At 37.9% G+C, this 24547-nt stretch overlaps 1 protein-coding gene across 1 annotated transcript in view; it reads right to left on the bottom strand.

The window, feature by feature from the left end:
• Positions 1–107: 107 nt before the first annotated feature.
• LOC112159489 (formin-like protein 13) overlaps positions 108–24547 on the bottom strand; it is a 60402-nt gene continuing 35962 nt past the window's right edge. Inside the window, exons 12-17 of the mRNA XM_024293589.2 lie at positions 22107–22259; positions 15219–15348; positions 15101–15133; positions 14847–14944; positions 7774–7857; positions 108–553 (exon numbers count right to left, since the gene is read on the bottom strand). Coding sequence (XP_024149357.1) covers positions 437–553; positions 7774–7857; positions 14847–14944; positions 15101–15133; positions 15219–15348; positions 22107–22259 — 615 coding nt within the window. The 3' untranslated portion in view covers positions 108–436. The remainder of the gene's footprint in view (positions 554–7773; positions 7858–14846; positions 14945–15100; positions 15134–15218; positions 15349–22106; positions 22260–24547) is intronic.

Genomic DNA, 24547 nt, shown 5'->3' with positions numbered 1-24547 from the left:
CGTCAAATTCATGACTCGAGTCTGACTCGAGTCCAAGTCATGTGACTCGAGTCCCCACCTCTGCTATTTTGATGTAAAACGTTCAAATAAATGCTAAAAAAGGAAAATTGTTGTTTAAATTGTTTTATTTTGGTGAAAAACTCTCCTGTTGTTGGAAATCCTCAACAGGAAAAGAGGAAAAAAAATGTACAAAATCTGGTGAGAAAGTCCAACAATTTTCTTCCAGAGCAAAGTTCCGATTGCTGCCTCACGTGGTTCCAGATGTCCGAGCTCGCTGGAGTTCAGGAGAATTCTGTAGAACTGGACAGAAATAGGTGACTCAGCTCTGCCTTCTGTGTCTGTGAGTCCGGCGGTCGAATTTCTGACCCAATCGGAGGATTAAAGACGACTCTGAAGATCGGAGTCCACCGGAGACAACGGGATCCGTGTTTTGGGATTAAAACGCTCCATGGAAGTGGGCTTCAGCGTGAGCTCTCCTGAAGTCATGGAGGAACTGACTGATCACCCCGAAGAACTCCTTGGAGTCTCGATCTGCCGGCTCTCCAAACTGAACCTTCACAAAAACAAAAAAAAAAACAGGATTATGTCTGAGATATTTATCCAACATCTCACAAGACCTTTGAACTCACAGAAAACTGTTTAAGGAATTAAATTATGCTTTTACTCTCATTAATGAACAGGAGCCAGGCTTCTGCAAATGGAACTTTATTTTAAATAATGACTTCCTTTGCTGCTCTGTCATGCACGTGTGTCCTGGAGTGCACCCAGAGAGCCGAGCAAACATGCTCCACCTAATGAATAATTACACCTGGGTGGTTGGGGTCAGCGGCGCAGGAATGTCCGCGGTTCTTGAGTCAAACTTTATCAAACGGGCCAGCTGTACTAATTGGTTCGCTTTATGCTGCGGGCCGCGTGGATGCCGGTTCAGTTTCATGAGCTTCCTCTGTGCGGCACAGAATCACTGATAAGATTAAAAAAAACGTCCTCTTTTCTTTTTCTGGACTTTACAGAAGTTGTCATTGTAACCTCTGAACACACAAGGGGGACATAAGTAGACGTATATTTTTTACATTACTTTGAGGTTTTGGGAGGAAATTTCAGAAGAAAAAAAGGATTGGAGACAAATAAAAAACACGACACAAATAGTGTTCAATGTTTATCTTTTTACAAATGGATTCTTTCGTGAGGAACAAACACTTATTACACCTCAAAAACTGAATCTAAAGATTATATACACTGAAAAAAGTCAAATCATCATTTTAGATTGATGCAATCATCAATATATAATTATGTTTTCTTCAAATTACAATTTTGAGTCAATGGGTTAATCGGCTTAAAAATGTAACTTGATAAAAGTCAATATTTTTATATTTAACAAATTACAAAACTTTTGTTAATTGATCTAAGGTTGAAGACTCATCATGGTGTAAAAAGTCCCCTGAAATATGTTTTATTTTCTATTTTGCAGGAAAATAATCTAATAAAGAAAGTTTTTAATTGTATAATAATCATATAAAGTATTTTTTTCATTAGTAAAAAAAAATATAAAGAAGGGTTTTCATTCGTAAAATAATCTTATAAAGTATTTTTTAATATTAAAATAATCGTATAAAGTTAGATTTACAAAGGTAAAATAATTTATAAAGATTTTCAATAGTAAAGTCTTATAAACTTAGTTTTTCAATGGTAAAATAATCTTATAAAGTATTTTTTCAATAGTAAAATAATTTATAAAGAAAGATTTTCAATAGTAAAATAATTTTATAAAGTTATTTTTTCAATGGTAAAATAATTTTAGATTAAGAAAATATGTCCTAGTACTTTTTTTAATAATAATTCTTGGTAAGACCATTTTTCTTACCCCAAGAGGAGATTTTGTTTTTTTGCCGATTAGACCACCTCTGTGGCCCATAGGGGTCCTCAAACTCCCCACCAAAGCAAACCCAGACCTGAACAATGGTCTTCAAAGAAGCTTACTTGACCTTCCAGGCAGCTCACTAAGCAGCCCTGCAGTCTAGCTCAAGACACGACAAGGAGCCGCCCCACCCCAGAAGAAAGAGAAGACACCACTTCCAATGGGAGGAGCTACAGGATCAACCAGGGAGATCTGGAGAACCAAACCTGTCTTGTAGTTTGACCACATTTTAAGGAACACTCTTCTGACATTATATGTTTACAGAAGCACGTTTGTACCAAACTGATGTGAACAACTAGAGGCCAAAGCTGCAGTTCTGTCAGGTTTTTATTGCTGTTTTCCTGTTTAATCTGAGTGTTAAATGACCGTTCTCTCCATCACTACGTGTTAAACTGCAGTTTGAATCCTGCTGACACCTGCTAGACCTCACAGCTGCTGACACTCTTTGTGCTGCTTGCATATTTCCTTTTTCTGCATTATAAAACTGTTTGATTAGCATTTTGTGAATTAAAAAAATACTTTGTTAGTGTGTTTCTTCAGCATGCTGCATCAACACGATGATCTACGTTCAAGCCAACTTTAGACATTATTATTCTTAATGTTTAAATACATTTTAAATTACAGATTGTTATGGTCTAAAAGCTCTAGTCCGGAAGTGTTTAACTGTTGTTACTGGATAGTTTGATACTTTTAAAGGGAAAACATAAAAATAAATCCTTCACAAACTATAGATCAAATATAAAAGTTAACACTTAAACGTTTTCATGGATTTTTGTAAAAGTTTGTGGTTTGTTCCAAAAAGGTAAGACACATTTAAAAGTAAGTTTTAATGTCCAAAAACTTTTTTTTAACTAGTTGGCAGCAGAAAGTATTAAATTTGCTTTTATTGATGGTATTACATAACACAATTGGAATATAAATCTATAGTTTTGTATAAGCTAAAGGGTAATGATGTAATGATGGAAAATGATGTTTTTTATGTAAATAAAGGTCAATTTGAGTTGGATTCTGGTGACTTTTGAACATAGTTTTCTAATTTTTTTTTATGGGTATTGATGTATATATTAGGAATTTAAAGGATATGGATATATAATCAGGAGTATCATTTAAAAACCACAGATCTGAACAAGATGACATTGTTAAAAAGGTATAAAAGTTAAAATTTCTGTCAAACATTGTACACACTGTACCACATCGGGTACTTGTGTGTTTTTTTTCACATTTCTAGAATGTTGATAAAGTTTTTCACATATTTGTAATGGAAATGCAGCTAATGAAGGTCTTTATCCAAGATCTGATAAGCTTCATTATTCTGTAAAACCTTTTAAACGGGGGTCATGGAGGTCTGCTTGGAATCTTAATATTTAAAAATGTACCCAAAAAGCAACATTAGAAAAGATGTGCTCAGTTCTTCTGCCTGCAATCCAAAACTCTCCTGTTGCAGCTCAGAGTCAGAGGCTGCATCATCTCTGTTCATCACAGGTTCAGCGATAGTCCACAACCGGAGAGGAAATACAAACGTCTTCATGACAACGCAGTGAAAAGAGGCTTGAAGGAGGTAAATATGGTATTAAAGTAATACTGGGAATAGTATCTTAAATTAGGAAATCAAATAAAGAAGTTCTGCATGAAAAATGGTGAAATATTTGAAGACTTTAGCAGCTTTGATGAAACATGCAGGAATGATGCTCCACACCCGGCCTGGTAATTAGAATGTGACACGGCCTGAAGGGCACATTAAAGTTAAAAGATCAATCTCTTCATTTTTAAAATGCCACGGAGTGCAAGCAACAATTTTCATTAACACTTGGAAGAGCGATTTATGAGAGCGAGGTAAAAATATTGAGCTGTGTTTCAAAAACAAGATTATAGAAGCAATCTCTCTGACAGCTTTGTCTTTAAAGTCTGATCATCTTTTGATCTGTTTTCAAAGCTTTCCATAGTCTTAATTATGATTATGTCTTTTTCAGATATAATTGAAAAAACTGTAATTTTCTAGGACATAGTTTCTGCAGTGCAGCAGCAGTTCTTCAGAAATGTTACCTCTGAATTGTAGGCGGAGCTTAATTTTCTTTGATTTTCCATCATTAGAAAAATGCCACAAAAACTTGTTAAAAACTAAATTGTGGCGTCAAACTGTTTCCTTTATGAATTTGATCTTTTAAAATGAACAATTTCAAAACAATAAGAAAGACCTAAAATTTAAAGATTGATATTTAACCAGAGCTAACATGGAGTGACAGGGTTCCAGTTAAGCAGATTTAACTACTGTAGTAACATACCCAACATGCATTTAGGTGTGTTAACTCAAAAAAAAAAAAATCAATATTCCCTTCATCTTGGGTATTAGGAAGTTCAGATTATTATGTTTTTTAAATAAACTTTATTGACAAACAGTGTGATTTGGCACCAAAAACAGAATATTTTTAAGCCGTTTTGAAAAAATCTAAGTATTGACTATTTTCCCTCCATTGTTGACTGACATGCACACGAGTTCCTACAATGATATTGAATAGCATGAATCTGGTTTTATGTCAAAATTACATTGACTTTCATGTTGGAGGCTGACTCCACCCACAGCAAACAAACAAACAAACAGCCGAAATTTGAATATCCAGTCAGAGGGGCGGGGCTGGGGAGCAGGACTGTTATCATCACTGGACCTCCAGATCGTGACTGGGACTAAAATGGTTTGACCAATCACGAATTTTACCTGTAACACATCGATTCAACCTGTAGGGGGCAGCACTCAGTTTCACTTTCAAGAATTAAACAAGTTTATTTTAATTAGTTAAAAATGCAGCACTGATTTATGGAGGTCATCAGAAAAAAAGAAATTGATTTAGAGTTTGGTTACCCTTTAAGGAGCTGTGAGCTGGATTCGGACACTTTTCAGCTTTGATAAGCAAATTTTCCTTTAAAAAAATAAAGAGAAGGAGCTATTTTTGGTATGTTTTTAGACTCATTCTTGATGTTACTGGCTCATTTAATTGTTGATGTTCTGTATTTGTTTGAATTAGGTCGACCGCTGAGTCTTTAAGTGTCTCTGTGCACATATTTGTGCTCTGCAAAGGTTGACTGAAAGTTTGCTTGGTTGTAAATCTTAACTTTTTTTTCCTGATAGTCCAGGAGGGATGAGGATATCTCCTTTCGAACAAACTGCATTTATAAAGGTCCCCCCTGCAGGACTTTATCTGTACAAGAGGTTGTCTGTCATTTAAACGGCTGCACAGCAAACCACAACAGCTATGAGGCCGATTCAGTGAGTTCGTGTTCAAGGTCGTTTGCTTTTAGACACTTTGACTATGATCTAGTCATTTCCTCTTTCTCAAAGCAGAACTGTCTCAAAATGTCTCCCTTAATTATCCTTGCATACTTTCAGATTCCAGCCTGTTACTGTGAAAGCCCAAAGCTCCGAGTATTTCCTCCGTCTGGCTCTGAGATTACTTCAACGTCTATTAAACCTTTGGAACATTGATTAGAGCCTGATGATCAAACCCTTCATGAGGATGTGAGTCCAGGCAGCTGCAGCCAATCTCCACAGATTGGGACTCGCAGGACGAGCTTCAGCAGCATTTCGGATTCATCACAAACATTTCAGGTTTCCGGGGTTCTGCAGCGTTTTTAATCAGCACAACCGTCATCCACAACTGAAACAACAATGAACTCGAGCTTTGGATGGACGAATTTCTTTTCATAGTACTTAATTACAGTCAGTGAGTGATAACCAGCAGTTAGTTTAAAAAATCAAATAAAATGTGTGCTTTATAATCCAAAATGCCTTATATATGGATTAATTCAACAGATGAATTGATTTTGAGAAGCGTGTCAAAATCTTTGGTTGGGTGGTATTGTGAACGAGGTTGCAACAACTTTTTACGTTACAACATTCTAATTGATAAATTAATGTTTTATGTTTTTGTCCACGTGACAGAGATGCACACAAACGGACCAGAGGAAATCCTCGCTGTCGCTGCAGTCTAGGTAAAGGAACCCAAAAAGAACAAACTAAAATACTGAAACGTATTTAGAAAAGACAGTGTGGTTATTATGAACTTAAAAAATAAACTTTTTGTTATTTTTTACAAAAGACCATCATGTTTCATAATGACTGGAAAAAAGGTTCATGAAAAAAAATAATTTTGCCCAAAAAGAACAAACTTCTGTCTTAAAAGAAGTTAAAGCGAGGGCTGTAAACGCATTAACGCACGTGATTAATCAAAAATAATTAACGTGTTTATATGTATTAACTTATCGAAGAAGGCTTTGACGGCGTGCATTAAAACATTTCGTCAGGTGTTATCCCACTTATTCCATGGTCCCTTACAAAATAAATAAATATTCTGTCAGTTTTTAGTACTTTATTCTTGCTATTTTTGTTGTTTACATCACTATTTCACAAGAAGCGGATTATTTGATCCGTGGTTTGGTGCCATATTGTACAAATACATTTTACCTGGTAAAACATTGCGATTAATCGTGATTAATCCCAACACAAAAGTGCGATTAATCTGATTTTTTTTTTTTGTAATTGATTGTCAGTAGTGATTAAACACAAATGTTCTAAATGTAGAGTTTCATGTGTGATTTCATATTCTGATTATTCACAGATGAATGGTCGGCAAATACTGAGACAAAAAAAATATCGATTTATCGCGATTAATTCTTTCCAGGTTTGCGATTAATTTGTTGATTTTTTTTTTCTTTGATCGATTAAAGTTAAAACATTTGTTTAAAGGAATCTTCTCCGTTGCAACTATGAACTCATAAATACAAAACATTTTCATAAAAAAAAATAAAAAGTTAAAATAATTTTGGGTAATTGGCCAATCATATAAAGCAATCAAGGAATTAGTCAAGAACCAAAATAATTGCTAGTTTCTGCCCTAATTTGAGGCTCTCCTCTCAACTGTGCTATAGAAGTAGATCTGAAAGGCTCAGTAAAGTGTTACTTTTCAGATTAAGTTGATCATAAATACTGTTTGGTAGAAGATCAAGATGGGATTGTGGTACATGACCCAATAGTTCAAACACAGCAGTGAAGGTGAGCGGACCTTCAAACGGTGATGATGAGAAAATTGACTCGTCTCGATTCTTTTCAGAGAAGCTATTAAAAACGAGACAAAGCTCTCATAAGAACATCAAAGTCGGACTCAACATGAGATGGTGATGGAGGACCACACGAGGACAAGTGGTCTCAATAAATTTGTTATCCACGACGGAGATGTTTTCTCCATGAGAGGCTTCATGTCGAGGATAAACGCTCAAGTGAGCTCGGCTCTCAGGGACAATTTGACATGAAACTGTTATTTTCACGAGCAGATCCCATCAGAAAGCACGTAAATCATGAATGCTGCGAGTACAAAAGCATCATGAGCTCTGAAGCACAAGTGAAGCTCCCAGCACTTCAGTGTGATTTCTTTTCTTACGTTTCATAAAAACGTCCGTTTCTGTGCTGCCATTTTTTTCCTGTTTTGTCAAAACGACATGACGCTTCAAGAGTCAGCGTGAACTTATTCCCATTCTTCAGTTGCTTCCAGCCAACTGAGCCTGACTAAACCATGAAAGAGATGAAGAATGGAATATTCCAGGGCTTGCAAATCGGCTGAAATGAAACCACGTCAAGGCCGCAAACTTGAACTGTGGTAGGAGCGGCATCATCTGATCGCTTAAGGACACGAGAGGCAACCTTCTCCCTTTGCAAGAACGCCCTCGGCGTGCAGGGAGGGCGCCGACGAGATGACAAATAATTGAAGAGGGCAATCTACGGCAGACACCAGCAGAGCAGGGGTCGTGAGGGGAGCGCTCATCCTTGGAGCTGAACTATGCAGAGATTGGAATAATAACTCAAGGATTACCAAGATGGCGGAGTAGAGTTTCTTCATTTCATCACATTTCTTCGTCAGTGAAGCAAAATCCTCTTTGTACTTCTCAACCACCATCTGGAATGAAAAGGAACAGAGATCGTTGACATTGATGAGAAAATAGTGAAGAAAAAAGGAGATTTTCAGGGGATAATGACTAAAAAAGCTGGTGAGTTTGATCGAAGTATAATTATTTATTATTACATTCCCTACTATATTTATGAAGATTGCAACTTACGATCTAAGACGCCACAAATGTTTGTAATTTTTCTGGAATAGAAATATTGAAATATTTCAAATATCAATAATTATTGATTTATGTCCATGGTCATAATCAGGCCTTTACTCGGCTGTTTTTCATTTAGCCAATTAACCCTTTATTTGTGCGGTTGTGAGGTCATCAGCACGCCACCACTTTGTTAGTTTAGTAACATTTAATCTTTCTATAGACCCTTTTCACGTGACTTCTGGTTTATGTTTATGGTTTAGACAGCTCAAAGCAGTTTTTGTAAATAATGAAAGGTAACCAAGTATTGCAATTGAAATTTGTATAATATTTATTTTATAAATGTCCTACCTGGTTGTATTTGTTTCCCCTACTTAGATGGTTCACAAATTAAAGTACAAACGTCAGTATTCCTCCTGCAGAATGCTCCACAGCTGCTTCCACAAAATCCTATGGATTATATTAAACGAGTCGTATTATGAAGGTAATTATTCTTCTAAGTTATGCTAATGCTAACGCTAGCTTTCCACGACGGGGATGAGATGTAGAGCTGCACAAGATCTTTTCTGCCCAGTTAAAGTTCTTTACATTTCCATGTACACAAAATCACTAAAAACAGAACTAAAATAAGTCAATTTCAGCATGTCTTACAATAAAGAAAAACTAACTGTTGGGTTATTTTCTCAATTAGCTCTCCTTTACTGTTGCTCATAACCGTGTCTGATCCCTGTGGGATAATAAAGGTAAACAAGGGTAAAAATTATTTGAAATGGTCAAAAATGTATGTAAGAAAACGATTCTTCGCATGTTATTTTCTAAATGCGTACGGCTATGGTGAACTTTTGTTGTGGCCGCTCTTATTTTCAAATATTCGCTGTGCCACTTGGTAAACATTCCTATTTTTACAATTACCCCTTAAAATACCCCGAAAAACAACAAATATCTCTTATTACAACAACTAAATTGAATTTTGGAATTGGCAAGTTTTTATTATTTACGTAAAATTGTGTTAAACAGCGTTCAGCTGTCAGTTTTGCCGTTCTAAACCTGAACACTGGAAGACACTATTCGCATTTTTGTCCAACATCACTGTGAAAAAAAGCTTATTAGCAGGGAAGGTTGTTCTTCTATTAGTGTAACGTTGATGGAAAAAGTACTAAATGATAAACTTTTTTCCTACTAAAATGTATTAAAATTCTAACAAAACAGCTGGAAAACACAAACTAAAGGCTACTACATGCAGGTTTGTATCACCTGATGTCTGCATCTCTCAAAGCTGATCACAAAAAATGATATATTTATTTACACGTGTTCTGTCTCACTTGTCTTTGATTTGCTTTAACTTCATCTCTTTCTAGCTTTGTGTTGGTCCAGTCAATCACTGAGCGTTGCTAAGGGCAACCAGCAAAGGTGCTGCTCTTACTCGAGCTGCTCTCGACAGTTAACAACACAAAGTTCATGACTTAGTGATGATGCTGTTTGCCGTTTCGGTTCACATCTACAACAAAATGTTATCTTTTTATACTGATCTCAGAAAACAGAATATCAAGATACTTTATTAATCCCTGGGGGGAAATTCATTCGGTATATTCGGTATCAAAAGCGCTGTTTTTGTTTTCTTGAGATAAAGAGATATCAGATAACAGTTTGGTGGAGAAAAAAAAGTGTATTTTCTTGAGTTAATGAGCTGAAAAAAATATTGTCCAGACATGGCCATTGTCATCTTCCATAGATACAGGATAATGTTGCCTTGTTATATCATTACTCGCTTTTCGCAGTTTTAATGTTTCTGAGAATTTTTTTGCTTTATTTTATATATATATATATATATAAAATAAAGCAAAAAAATATATAATGTAATGTAATATATATATATATTACATGACTTATCGCATGAGTTGGTTTGTGCTTCATCTCAAAATTATGATTTGATGTAAATCGTGTCATTTCGAATATGTCGAAATTCCTAGAATTTCGATAAAGTTTTGTGCAAATGTGTAATGGAAACGCAGCTTGAGAGAAGTCAAAGTGTGTAGTGAAAAGTTTTACAACCCTAAAATATTTATAATCCTAATAATAATGGATTTCATCTATTTGGTGTTATTTTAGAACTCCCGCAACAAACGAGGGAACACAACACTTTAAAATTCACTCTAAAATGTAAATATTGTGTCAAACTTTCTTTTACTGTCTAACAAACTGTTAAGAAAAACTCCACCTAATTTAAAAAGTTGTAGTAAGTAACTGATGTGCATCATTATACATTCTTGGGCCCCCAAATAGCTGGGATCACTTAGTCATTGGGAAAACTGAAGGGAAATAAAATACTAGTCCTGAACTGTACAAAAACTACACAAACTGTTTAACAGCACAAAGCTGATGTACTATCAGACATTGGTTCCCTGGAGGTGGGGGTTCAAACAGTAAAAGGGACTGTGAGACGAACTGCAAACAAACTGCAGCTGAATTCATTTTGGTTTGCTGAACTTTTTAGGTTTCTTACCTCAAAGTCATGTTTGAATATTTAAGGGCCACAGTCCACAAACGCTGGTGAAATCCTGCTGCAGAAACGCAGCCTCATGGTTTTTTTAGGAACTGTCAGCAAACAAACTAATTGCCGAAAACAATTCTTCAGATTTTTTTCTGTGGTGGAAAATCTCCTCGTTTTGGGGGGAAGAGACAACTTAAACGTTCAGGTTTACAGCATTTTTTTTTAAAACTGTTTTTGTCTGACGAACTCCCAAGTTTTGTGTGGATAAAATGGAAAAAGAAGTAAAGTAATATGCATTTCAAAGACTTCCTGTTAGCTGCGGCTATAGTAAATACGATGGGATGGAATAAAAAGGAAAACATAAAACCACTGATAGAGTTTTGGGAATTTAAAGCAGAGAAAACACGAGCAAAGTCTCTCGCAGCGTTCAGCGGGCTCACACCGAGGAGGAGATTAACGGCGTGCGAGGGAGATGCAAATGAACGGCTTCATTATAACGGAGCCTCGCCAGAGCTGTGTGCTCAGCACTACATGGAACAAAACACCAGGGATGAGGCGTTTGACAGAAGGCCCGGTCCCATCATATTTTTTTTTCTCTTTTTTTTAATGTCTGTCTTAAGAAATTATTCAAGTTTAGAGTTTTAAAGTTTTACCAGCAATCATGGGCTCATTTGCCAGCTGCAGTGAGTCAAGCTGGTGACATTACACAAATTAATTATTTCTGCACTCACTGGATATACAGCTGTAGCTTTCAGGTTCATTAATAATCCAAACTAGCAGCTGAAAACAGGCTGTTTGGATTGGAGTTAACTTTCTATATAATTGAAATTCACATGTTGTCTGATCCCTGTTAAAACAACAGCTAAGGGTTATTTAAATAATAAAGAATTGCTACAAATTTTTTTGTTTTTTTTAGTCTGAACTATTAAATAGTATAAAGCTTTATAAGGAAGTCTGATCTTTATTCTAATGTTTCATGTACAAAAAAAGTGTTTTTCGTTCTCATTTTTTGTGGCTTTTGTTCAAATGTTTTGTGTTTTTTCAATTCAAATCTGGTGAATCTTGATTTTTTTCTCTCTATAACCGTCATAAGAAAGACTTGGTGTCATAATTCCAGCGAGGCACAAACCACAATTCTACATTTTTCCTTAATGATCAATTTCCAAACAGTTGGCCCGTCCGGTAATAAAAAGTTTAAAGTTGATCAAAGTTCATCTTGTTTTAAGTTTTAACATCCATTTAACTGGCCCGAGCTTTTATTACTCAGAACCTAAAAACAGTCGTTGAATATGGAAGCCCAACACAGCCACGTATGCATGTTTACGTAGAGTGCATGCTTACACGGCCCGCGAAATACCTAACCCCATCCCCCGCTTCTACTGCCCCCGTCCGGTTTGGAAGACCCCCACTCGGCTCGGACTGGCGGAGCGGAAAATCGCCTGATTTATATAGCCGTCACACAATACACAAAGTGTGCATTTGTGATTATTTTACTGTTTAAATCCAATTCATAAGTGATTTGACCATAAATTCTATAATTTTAACATGATATGTGCACCATATACACAATGTAAAAGTTATACATCGATGGTACTAGAGTGAAAAGTTGAAGATATGTTGGACATACGAGGGCAGTTGTGAAAAGCCACTAATTTACATATGCATTTTGCAAGAATCACGTACCATTCCATAAGATTTACATTATAATTCTGTATATGTGATGTGTAATGATTTTTTTTCTACATCAATATAACATTGTATTTTGATGATAGTCAATGAGTATTGTATATCTGTTACATGATGTATGATTGATGCGTTCAATGAGATTAATCAATAATCAACAAGCACTATTTCAAAAATAAAATAAAATAAAAAAAATAAAACTACAACCGGATTACATAATTATGCAAAACAGTTAAATGAATTAATTAAGTAGGGGTGGGATTATATAAGTTCGCTTCTTCCCACTCCTTTTCATGCAATCAATCAAACTCTACTGACTTTAGTTAATTATCACAAAAAATGAATGAACCAAATGTCACACAAGTGTGTTTTATTTTTTTTGTTTTCTATTTTATAATCAATGCATTTAATTGTTTCTGTAAGGAGTTTGAAATAATTGTGTGTTTTGTCCTGTATTTTTTCAACCTATGCTTGAAATAAATCAATCAATCAATGAATAAACTACGTAAAATACGTAAAAACTGAAAAATTCTCAATCAAACAAAAACCGAATTCATGTAAAGACCCATCGATCGAAACCCTTTACGGACATCAACGAATGTAAGAAATGCTTATGAATTACGTATGTCACGCATGTATCACAAAAGACTCAAATTACATACGAGAACAATTCACAAATTGTACGTAGTCTCAATGTGACCTTATGGACCAGACCAAGAAAAACTTTTTTATAAGCATTGATCAAAAGAAAACATCAAATCATCCTCCAAATATAACATTGTATTCATAAGCCCAACTTGTACAAGAAAAAGTCAGACAACATTTGCACCCATTGGCCTTTCTTCCTGTTTCACAACCCCATGAACTCCAAAAACCCTCCCATCATTGAGATTTACTACGTGTATTCCTGCAGAACTAACACAAACAAACTTACTGATGAGTCAACATTACTTGATTGTGAAATTAAGGCGGCTGGCAGGCAGCCCGATGCTGCTTGGACCCTATTATTTCCATCCTGCAGCTGCACTGAGACGTGCGATTCCTGACAACCTGGACACATCTAGTTCATTCACGGGCTAAAATAGTCCAGGGAGCGCTCGTATAATAAACCCGGCCCTATATGCCAGCATTTAAATATTATTGTGTATTTAAAGCAGCTTTAATTTGGGGGGGGATTAGGCAGTATGCTTTTTTTTGTACTGACACCCCGTGCCTCAAGACACCATCATTATATTCCATTATGCAGCTGACATTTTAACTTAAAAAGCCCGTGACACCCGGTGGTAACACCCAGGTGAGTTCATTCAAGAATATCCATCCGTGTTTAGTGCTTTCTCTTTCCTGGCTAGAGTTTTGGAAGTTACTGGATTGACTGTTGAGTTTCTCAGCACTTTAACATCGGAGATTTTGGCGGTGACACATATAAACAACAGATGCTCTTTGACATAACTCTTTGGCCGTAGGACTTCTGGTAGCCAGTATTTTTCGTTTGTTTTAATGTAATTTCCATCTTTTCTTGAGTCCCTGCACTTATACCTTACTCATTTGCAAAGAAACGTTCCACATATGATTTTCTCATGTTGACGGACTACTTCTAGTGCTCAGGAGACTAAAATGTAACCAAGAGAATTGTCTCGACTTCAAAATCCAAACATTTTTCAGAGTAAAAGTTTGTTTCAATGTAGTCATTTTGTCCCCTTATCTAAACTTTACAGCTCAACCAAGTGCTTGAAGGTGTAGCTGAGAGAATCCGGTTATTTTTCAAAATAAAAGATTGTTGAGAGACTCAAAAAAAAAAATGGGTACAATTAATCATTTCCTCCGTGGCCTGGTGCCAATTGATCCATAGACCAGTACTAGTCTACAGCCCGGTGGTTGGGGACCATTGACGTAAAAATTTAAAGAGTTACAGTAGTCGAAAGAATGTCAACACAGCAGCTAAAGCTCTGGTGTGTAAGAGTTCAGATGTGTTCACATCGAATGCGACCTTGAGTGGTCCTCTTTTAAGCCACAGGCGGAACACAGAGGTCTGGAGGTAATACGTTTAAGGCATTGCGAAGAATTTATTTTGTATCAACCAATCAGGGACTCGGCTTTGGTCCGTGACGTGTTCAAACCCGACATAGAGGAGAAACTGATCTGTGCTGCTCGTTCTTCTCCCAAACCTTTTTAGTATTTGTCTTGTTTGAATTTAGACAAAATAAATGTTCCTCAACTGGTATTCTGATTTTTTCCGTCCTCGGACTAATGCGGGATAGCAAGTCGTCAAAATGGGTCACAGAGGGACAAGAAGTACCGCTGAAAGCAGCCATAATTCAGATGTAACTCCTGCAGTACATGGTGAAACTCACCGTACTGGGAGGATCTCTGATTGATCTCATAAACCCAGACATGGATACATGTTTACCAAAGCTTTAGTAAAGCTCTTTAAAATAAATAAACCTGATCTCTAAACATCTCAGTGTCGTTCATGTAAATAAGATATACAGTCAATGCTTCTATGTAGCGATAAGGCTAAAATTTTTGACAGTAACTCTCCCTACACGCGTAGAGTGGTGAATTTGGTGTGCAATTAGCGTTTTGCACATTTACTTTATGTTCCGAAACGTTTACACGAAACATTTTAAAGCAGCGAAGGAATATATTGCAAAGCTTCTACTGCCTCACCTCCAAGTCCTTCTGAAAACCCGAGTGACGAGCTCCACCACTTCTTTTCTTGGAGGCTTTTTTAAACTGACTGATTTTCTGCAGCTCGTTCTTCAGCACTGGAAAACACACACATACACACTATGATGACAGTCTATGGGTGTGAAACGTGAACAAAAATAAAAGTCCAAGACAAAATGGTTGGACTAGAATCGGTGTTGCTGTCTGTGTACAAACACTATTTTTGATCCAGTGATGAACTGTGATCTACTTACCATCAACTTCTGCGGTCAGCCCTTTGATGGAAGCTTTCCAAAAACAGAAAAATAACAGTCACATATGGAAAATACATATTTCTTTTTTCAGAGTTGATCCATCTCAATGCGCACCTACCTCCAGGGACAGTTTCAAATTCTGCCAACTCCTGGGTAAACGAGGCCAAGTTCGGTTCGTGCAACATGATCTGCTCAACGAGGGCATGGAGCAAGGTGAACTTCCTGTCCCTGCCACGTAGCTGAGAGAGCTGGGGACACAGGAGATGAAGAAAGCCATGAAGAAAGAACAAATCTAAGGTATGTTCTGCTGATACCAGTAGGTCTGTTTCTCAAGGTCCAATTGAGAAAGACATATCAGTGGATTAAAATTTAGCAATTGGCTGGACACACTTGAACCACGTAATCAGTCATGAGTAGGGACTCATGCCAATTCCATGGTTCAGGTGTGTCCAGCCAATAAGAACATGCCGGAGCAGGGTACATTGCAAAACATGCAGGAAGGTGGCTCTTGAGGACCAGGGTTCCCTACCCCTGGTCCAGAAGTAGGAGTTTGTAATTTTGGAGAAGAGCCAAGTGGATATGAATAATAAAACTAGCATATTTTAAAAGATTGTTTGAAGAGAAAATGTTCTTCAAAACCTCCAGGTACAAATCGTTCTGGCCAACACAAGCAAAAGATTTGGCTTCATGGACTACCACCGACTGGGGAAATAGTACACTGAACCTCAGAAAGTAAAGATTCTTTCCTCTACTTTCCTGTACCTATAATTTCCTCCTGGAGACTCTAGGAACATAATTTCCATGAAAATGTCTCCTGATCCTTTGGTTCAAGAGTGGTTGAAACAAGGAGTCTGACAGTCCAACCTCATGTCGTGGACTCATTTCTTTGTGATGACGTGTCTCCAAGTCTGATTCCAGCAACAGTCCATTCCTTTGGGCTCTATCACAAATTCTGGAACAAGCTTTGTTTCAAAATCCTTGAAGGTGGATGGTCCTTTACCATCACATTTTCCCTTTCTACAAACTCTCCATCAATGCATTTGGATAAGACACTCTGTAATCAGCTCAACTTGTTCAGCAATGACCTTATGTCTTAGACGTCAAAATCTCATTCTTTAGTCACAACTACCCTTATGGCTAGATACAAGATGCCTGCTGACAAAAATGGCCAAACCTGCGTGAGACACGCAGATGGTCCACATAAAATATCAAGGTTGTCGACTGTTCATTAACAATATTTTCTAGGGCACGGGTGCCAGAATCCAGGCCTCGATGGTCGGTGTCCTACATGTTTTCCATCTGACCTGCCATTGAAGCGTCTTATTGGCTAAACACACCTGATCCAGGTAATCACCAGCAGACAAGGCATGATTTCTTAAAAGCCAGCAGGATCTGGGCGAAGTATTGTTTTGTGCCACCTTGCTTGCATTACCGAGCATTTCTACCTGGACCTGATCTTCTTTTTTGCTTATTCTCTGATTGCTCGCTCCCTGCCCTGACCCTCACCTACACTCTGACTACTCTCTTCTTTGATTCTCCCATCCTTATGATTGACCTCTGCTTGTCTGACCCTGATCTAGTTTTGTGGACTTTTAGCTGTGTTTCATTCCTGTCTGAATTGATAAACCTGCTGCAAGTGGAACCAGCTGTCTGTTTGTGACACCATGCACTGGTATGCCCTAGCGTGTGGCATAAGGCCACTGTATGACAGTACGTGCAACATACAGTAGCCTTACGAAATACTTCAAAATACACTTATTACAAATGTGTTCTATATTATTCAAGCCTTGAGGGTACTACAAGACACAGCTGCCATCAGTAATGACCCTCCATAGACCTGGAGAACCCAAAAACCCACAGCACTGATGCAAGTCCACGTCCACTATCTGGACTAACCCTGGTAGTTCAAGGTATCAACGACTATCAGGTCCAGCTTCATGCAAAGGGAGCTTTATTTTAGTCTAACGTGTCTCTCTGACTCAAAGATTTTGCAAAATCTTAAACTTTTGACATTTCTCGGTTCTAATTGTCAAAACATAACATCAGTAAATTATCACTTTTAAGCTAAATTCCTGTCTCTTAAATGCAACAGTAATCTGCATGAACAGCTGTAGAGTACAGCAAATCTCTAGATAACTGTTGTAAAAATACTTTAAATCATGATATGTGTTATATGCATTCTAAAAAATAAATGCATATCTACTTTACTTTGAAGGGATACCACTTTTTTAATAAAGAAGTAAAAGTCAAAGAGGTGTCCTAATGATTGAAATTCTAAAAAGGAACTTGTTTAATCCCTAATAGACTCTCATAGCTTTTTCTAGGTGATGCTGTTTACCAATTGAGGCCTCTGAGGGGATGCTGGGAGTATCGACGCTCACAAAGACAAAAAGAAGAAAGAACAACAGACAGATCCTCAATAACCTTGATGCATTTTTCTTGAAAGCAGTCGGGCGTTAATTTGAAGAGACTCTGACTGGAGCGGCAACAGTTTACTCTTCTCAATTAGATGTGGAGACACCTCTGAGGGAGCTAGTGGGTCTCAGCTTCATTTAATGAAACGGAGGACGCTTTGCTTCATGACCTCCCAGCAGGAAGAGTCGAACTTGGGGAGGGGGGGAAAAAAGACATTCAGAGGATGTGAGAGAAGACAACAAGCCATTTGGGGAGGATAGCAATCAAGATTTAAAGTTTTCACTTTCTGGTGAAGAGTCGGATCAGGAAAGCCACAAAACCAGTGGTTTACATTTACATTCAACATTTTTGATTTTCAAAAACAGACATTGTTAAGCTTTGTTCGCACTGCCCTTGGCAACAGACGCACAAGCAACCACTTCTATACACAAACCAGAAATTAGTAATTGGATTTGCGCGGCTGGAATCATATGACACCAAGGCCAAATCCGGATTGCTTCCCTACTCCTTTGACTCCTTCCTATTGTAGAGATATTTGGAGCTTTGGCAGTGTCCGAAAGGGTTTTTTCAAGGAGGAGCGTAGCGACACAACCAACAAGACCAAGTGGGCTTAAAAATGTTTAGGTCGACGAAGTGTTAGCATTACCCGTCCTATGGGAAATCCCACTACACGTTAGCAGCTACACTTAAGCATTATGCATTAGATTGATCTCTACTGTTATGGATTGATTATTGATCTATTAAGCTGAGATTAATTCATATCGATTAATCGATTTCATCAACTCAGCCCTAGTGGCGACCATGCTAGCTCTGCCAGACCCTGGACATCAGAGCTCAATACACTCTCCACTGGGCAGCTGGCTAGCGTAGTGAGCCAGCCCACTGATTTCCCACTTAAGACGATGTGGGCAAACACAAGTGGGGCCACCACGGACACTGCAGACAAACCCAATTTGGGTCCTAAATTTTCTGTCCACTTTTAAACCACATGGGGCCCACTTGGTCCTGCTGAAAGGGAACTTAGAGCTGGCTATCCCTCCGACGGTAGGATGATTCACGTTTGTGGGATGGAAGAGAACAGCATTTCTTCACGTGGGTCTGCGCTGAATCACAGAAGTTTACATTAAAATGTAAATGTTTTTATGCTATATGACTTTCTAAACTTGTAAAACCAATGTTTTTATTTTATGAGCGCTAACAGCTACAGGCTAATGTAGATGACCGGCGACTATTGATGATGTCATTGAGTGGTATTAACGTCTGACATTATTTTTTCCATATCATTCGGCTTGAAGGGATAAATATAGGGGTTGGGAAGCAATTCGGATTCGGCCCAAGTCTTTAGCATTTCAGATTAGAGCTGTGAAAGAAAAAGGTTGGAGTGAAATTTAGCCGCTTCCACGTAAGTCTCTTCTTATGTCATATACTATGACATATAATGGTGCCATAATATAGGTGGCAGACATGTGCTAGTAAACTATAGATAAAGAAAAAAAGAAGATGCTTTTCCCTACTAAGATATCCTAAACGCGTTCAAGAATGTGGGTTTATCGCGCGTCACATCTCCAGTGTGAGCGTAGCTTTCTGATGAAACTCTAAAATGTCTCTTTTGCAAGGACGCAGTTTTCCTTAAATGAGGTGAAAAATGGCGTCCATCATGAACACGGCTAAACTTTTCTATTGTTGATTTCAACCTTCATTGTTTCATCACACAAACCGACTAATGAAAGAAGCAACAAAGCTGCTCGGTTAGGGAAACGGATCCAGGTTAGCTAAAAATACACCCCCTTCAGCAAAGTGACAAATCTAAAAAAGTGAGAGCCGGTGCGTTGCAGTGTGGGATAATGGGTCCTGACAGGGCGTCAGGATATGACGGGTTGAGTTTAAGGCTGAGCTCTCTCCGCAGAGAGAAAACTTCAGTTTGCAGGAGGGTGCAGTGATGACTCGGCTAAATTTTTTAACCCAAAACGCATCACATTAGAGTTCAGAAAACCGTCGTCAGCCTGGTATTTTGTATTGTTTGAGCAGAAGCCATTATGGTACTTAAGCTGAAAAGTGACAAAACATTGTTATAAAAATGAGTCAATTATTAAATAACAAGGAAGCAAATATTGTTTTTGGCTCTTTGTGATCGTGAGCAGCAATTAAAGCCTCAAATGACACATTGACTCATTTGTGCAAACAGACAAATAAAGGGAAAAACTTTGCCTAAAAATTAATCTCTGATATTTTTTTTTTTTTTTTTTTTTTTTGGATGATCTGAATCATGTTTGGCAAAAGGGAAAACAAACCACTGAGTAACATTGGGATAAACACTTGTTATTTATAGCACTGGAATTGTTTATGGTGTGTTGTTTTCCTGCTCCGGCCGCCCACCTATGAATTCTTATGCAACTATTTCTTCCCATGACATCATATTTTTTAAACGCTTGTTTAGAATTGGTTGAAATTGTTAGACCAATGGCGGCTGTTGCAGAAGGGACACGTCTCTGTGATGAAGAGGATCACTGTGAACACAACATGAGGAAACAATCTTGTGTTTTACTCTGAAGAAATGAAGAATTTTTCATTTATTCTCCTTTGGATGTTTATTCATCATTTAAGGAACAGAAACAGAATTTCATTCTGTGTTTGTTTGTTCATGAAGCAGATAAAAATTCTGCTGTCCAACACAAAAACGTTTTCTTTGATTTAACCAGGAAATGCACAGGGTTGTAGTTTCTCAAAGGACTGTTAGAGAAGTAAAATGTCAAAATAAGCGTTTGCACAACCTAATTAGGTATTTTACTGTACTATTTATATATGAACACTGTAGGGGGGTGGGTCTTACTTTTTTAAATCTGCAGTTTAGATTTGTGCATTCTATGTTTGTTGTAGATGAGAGGGTCAATGAGTGGATAGCAAAATTTTACTGTACTTTACCCAGTTCTCCATTTTAGGAAAGTTATTGAGGTGGGCGGAGCCACTTCCAATAAATGCGCCCATTTAGGCGCTTTAGGCTTCAATTTAGTTCTTCAGAATCCTTGTACTGAGATTTTGATCCGATGTATACATGTTTATAGTCTAATACTGCAAATATTTTAGAGTTTACCTTTTGTACCCTAAGAGTTTGGCACCTTACGCCTGGTTCACACTGGATACGGAAGCACCACAAAGCGGCGCAGAACTGAGGCTTCCATTCGCCGCCGTTGTTAACCTATGGTGTGGTTCACACCAGTCGCGGAGCGCTGCGGTCCTCCGCGGAAGGCTCGCGCCATTCAGCGGATCGTTTCGGCGTCTGGTCTATTTTATGCGCGAGTCGTGAGTGATCCACGTCAATCCTGGCAGGAAGTTACATCAAAATACTTGAGAAAATCCGGTTTATGTTCAAAATATAACCAATTTTTCACAATAAAATACAGCGATTGACAAATACGATCTTGTTTTTGTATCTAAACAGATTGTAGAGATGAAAATAAACATACAATTGCAACACACACGCACACACTTCTCTTTGTGTGTCTCAACAACAGATAAATTAAAGAAGAGTAGGCCTACTAACTACTTACGTCTTCTTAGCAGAAACATGGCGTAATATTTTTAGGTTATTAATTTACCTGCGATGGTGAAAACTAAAATAAAAGCTCTAGCAGATGGGATTGTCGCGGATAAATGCACGTCTCGTGCGCACTCCGCGTCCAATCTAAACCTAACGTAAGGTCTAGAAGTTTTTCTTGTCCATCAGATCCTATTTTTTTAACCTTTGATTTGATTTTCAAAGCAACATTTTTTGTCCCTAAATATTATTTTCTATCTTAAATATTTCAGTGTTTTTCATTTTGAGACTCAACATTTCGATGGTGAAGAAATTCAATGGAAAAAATGTGAATGTAAAATATTTGATGCTCGTCTTTTCTGTCTCACTAGAACATCTCGTCTCTAAGAGTACATCGATATCCAGCCAATCAAATCATGTATGGAAGGATTTCTCACTTTTCCCTTGATCAGCAGTAATGGGCATCTTTAGTATCTTTAGTAGTGTGTAGGATTTGAGGAAGTCAAAAAAAAAAAAAAAATCCTGCGTCTAACCTACGTCCCTCTTAATTATTCTTACTTGTTGTTGCTACGACCGGTCGCCTGCAGCATGGCCATAGAAAAAATGTGCATTTAAATTTTAGCTTCATGGGTTCACCAATTTGTCTACAACTTTGATCATTTGTATGGGGTACCTGAACAGATTTGCCCATTTTTCCCTCCTAGACAGCCAGTATCCACCCCTAAGAACAGTTGTAAGACTTTAGTTCCATGAATCTAACGACAATTAACCGATTATTTTAAGAAAACCTTCCGCAAGCAGACAACCTGCACAGCCTCAAAAAGTGAGCTTGACTTGGAACTCTCAGATATTAATCAGTTTTCAGCCTTTATTTTCCCCGTGAATCCAGGAGGCAACGCCGTCGCACGGAGAGTTTCTGTGACCGACCCGAGTGAACCTCAGCAACCACCGGAGTCCTGACGGACTCGCAGAGGCTCCGCCGTGTGTGTCAATGAGTCCGCTTATTAGCCGAGAGACAAAACTCGATGAGAGGTCAGACGCAAGGTGGAATCATACTTTGGTTAAGGAGGAGAGGCGAAATCCCGTGGCCTTTTCCTTTCCGGCGTTCTCGTTGAGGTAATTGCCAATGGCGAGGAGGTACTGCAGCACGGAGGCGAACGACCTGCACTCGTCCAGCTGCGCGCACATTCGGATCTTCTGGTTAATCAGCTGCAAGACAAACACAAGGGCACAGAGCAAAGTCATTTCCAGCTCTGATTCATTTCCTCACGCAGCAGCCTTCTCTAATCTGAAGCTTGTTTGTGACGAAAAGAGCAACAAAAGTACACACATGTTGCGTTAAACACATGATTTTCACAGCACCTCATCGGACCCTGAAAAGGAACAGCAGGAATCAACATTAGGCATGATTATAAGTCGACAAAACAAATATCCTTTCAGAATTTCAGCCTCCCTGCTCAACAATCTAAATAAGACCCACTAAATATGGGTAAAATTGAGGTGGGATTTTTAGGTTTTGGAAGGAAAAAGGGGTTGGTGTTTCGGGAATTACAGCTCTTGGAAACTGTTTTCCAAATAAGGCCTGAAACAACAATTCCACCATATGCTCCTGTTTTAAGAATAACCTCCAAAAGCCGACAAGTGGGACAGCCTCAATTAAACAGAGGAGAACGCCAACATCGGCTCCATCAGATAAACTGGCTCGGCGCGGCACCATCTGGAACACCGTGGAAAAAAAAACACTCCCATTCACCGACATGCAGCTCCGCTCAAAGCTCTTTAACCTGCTCGCATGAAGGCCAGCGATGTCAGCAATGTCTTATCTGCTGGGTGAGAGCCAGGCAGCTGAGGAGCCATCTGAAAAACCAGCAAGTTGGTCCTTATTCAGAAGCTTGTTAATCCAAAGTATGTCAACTTCTGACTTTTACAGTTACAGGAAAAATACCAGAAATGTTGTGGGTGTCCCAAACTTAGTCAGAAGTGTTAGTGACCAAAGAACGTGAACTTTTCTTTTCATTTGACAAAACTTCAACTAGCAAACGTGACTGAAGGTGATAAAGGAGCATACGTTTCCAACAAGTCCGAATGAGCGGTCATAATCTGAAAAAGTCGGAACATTTTGCTAAACACAGTGGAACATCCATTTCCTTCTCTGTCAAAAGGATTCAGGAAATACTACTTCAAATTTTTGCAATTTCCTGCACTATGAGGAAAAAACTCAGTGTTCTGTCCTCTGGCTTAAGATGTTTTATCGTTTGACCACTAGTTGGTTTTCAGTTGTAGCTCAAAAAGAAGACAAATGTATCAAATAAGCTCAGAACCGCACTTAATTTTCTCCACATAGCTCAAAGAATTCATGCCTGTGAGTAAAACAAATGAGTTTGTTTGTTAGGCCATGTGAATGTTAGCCGCTAGTGGCTCTATGTAAAAATCAATGACAAGCTAGCATCATGCTAACACACGTTTGTTTCTGTATTCTGTTTACAGGTGCACCTTTCTTGATAGGGATATAAATCTCCAGAAGACCTGAAAACGAGCTTCCCATCAGGATTTATTCATCTATCTGCTAAACTGGACCCAGATCAAGGAGGGCAGAACACTCTGTGCCATTAGCTTTACAAAAACACAGGTACAAATAGAATATTACCAAAAAAATATGTGCATCAGATTATAAGACGCACCGTTTTATGTCATGTATTAGGTGCATCAAACCTTAAGCGAGACAAAACAGTCAGAAATGAGTGTGTCATTCCATGTGGCTTTATTAGCAGCATTAACTCCAGAACGTGTTTGTAACACGCTAAACGTTAGCCATGCTAAATGTGTTAGCCGCATTAGAAAATCCACAATTCCTGTAACTCCCAACCTTGTTTGCAACACGTTAAAAGACTGATATCGCTAAAACAAAAGTAATTGTGACTTTACTAATCCCCAACCTTGCTAAAAACACATAAAAACCACAGTCTGTGTCCTAATTCCTCAACTACTCACTACATAGTGCACCATAAAGTGCTTTCCCCATTTTGTAGTGTTTTCCGGATCTTCAATTCCAAAATCGAGTATCATAGAAGTTTCCCAGTTTGCATTGATACTCACAACATTGTGAATATAGACCACAATGCTTTGCAATTTTTGCAAAAAAAAAAAAATTTTTTTCAATAACCCATTAGCATTTTCATCATCAAAACACAGTCGAATTATAAATAGACGTTGTATAATGTTCGTTTTGATAAAATTTTCACTCACGGTGTCTGAATTGCTTTTAAAATCTCGGACACTAAATACTCTTGGACTATATAGTTTTTAGGGATCAGGGTGAGAATTCGGACAAAGCCACAGTCAGACTCACAGTAGCAGCTATAGCGTATTTACAATCTGTGTAACTTACAACACTTTTAAAAAATACAGATTAAAACCTCTAAAGCAACACCCAACTTTATATACTGTATATATAAATATAAATATATATAAATACTGTATATAAATCATTCTGTATT

Source organism: Oryzias melastigma, linkage group LG7, assembly GCF_002922805.2.
Source record: "Oryzias melastigma strain HK-1 linkage group LG7, ASM292280v2, whole genome shotgun sequence".
NCBI lineage: Eukaryota > Metazoa > Chordata > Actinopteri > Beloniformes > Adrianichthyidae > Oryzias > Oryzias melastigma.
This window is presented reverse-complemented; position numbering and strand designations above follow the sequence as displayed.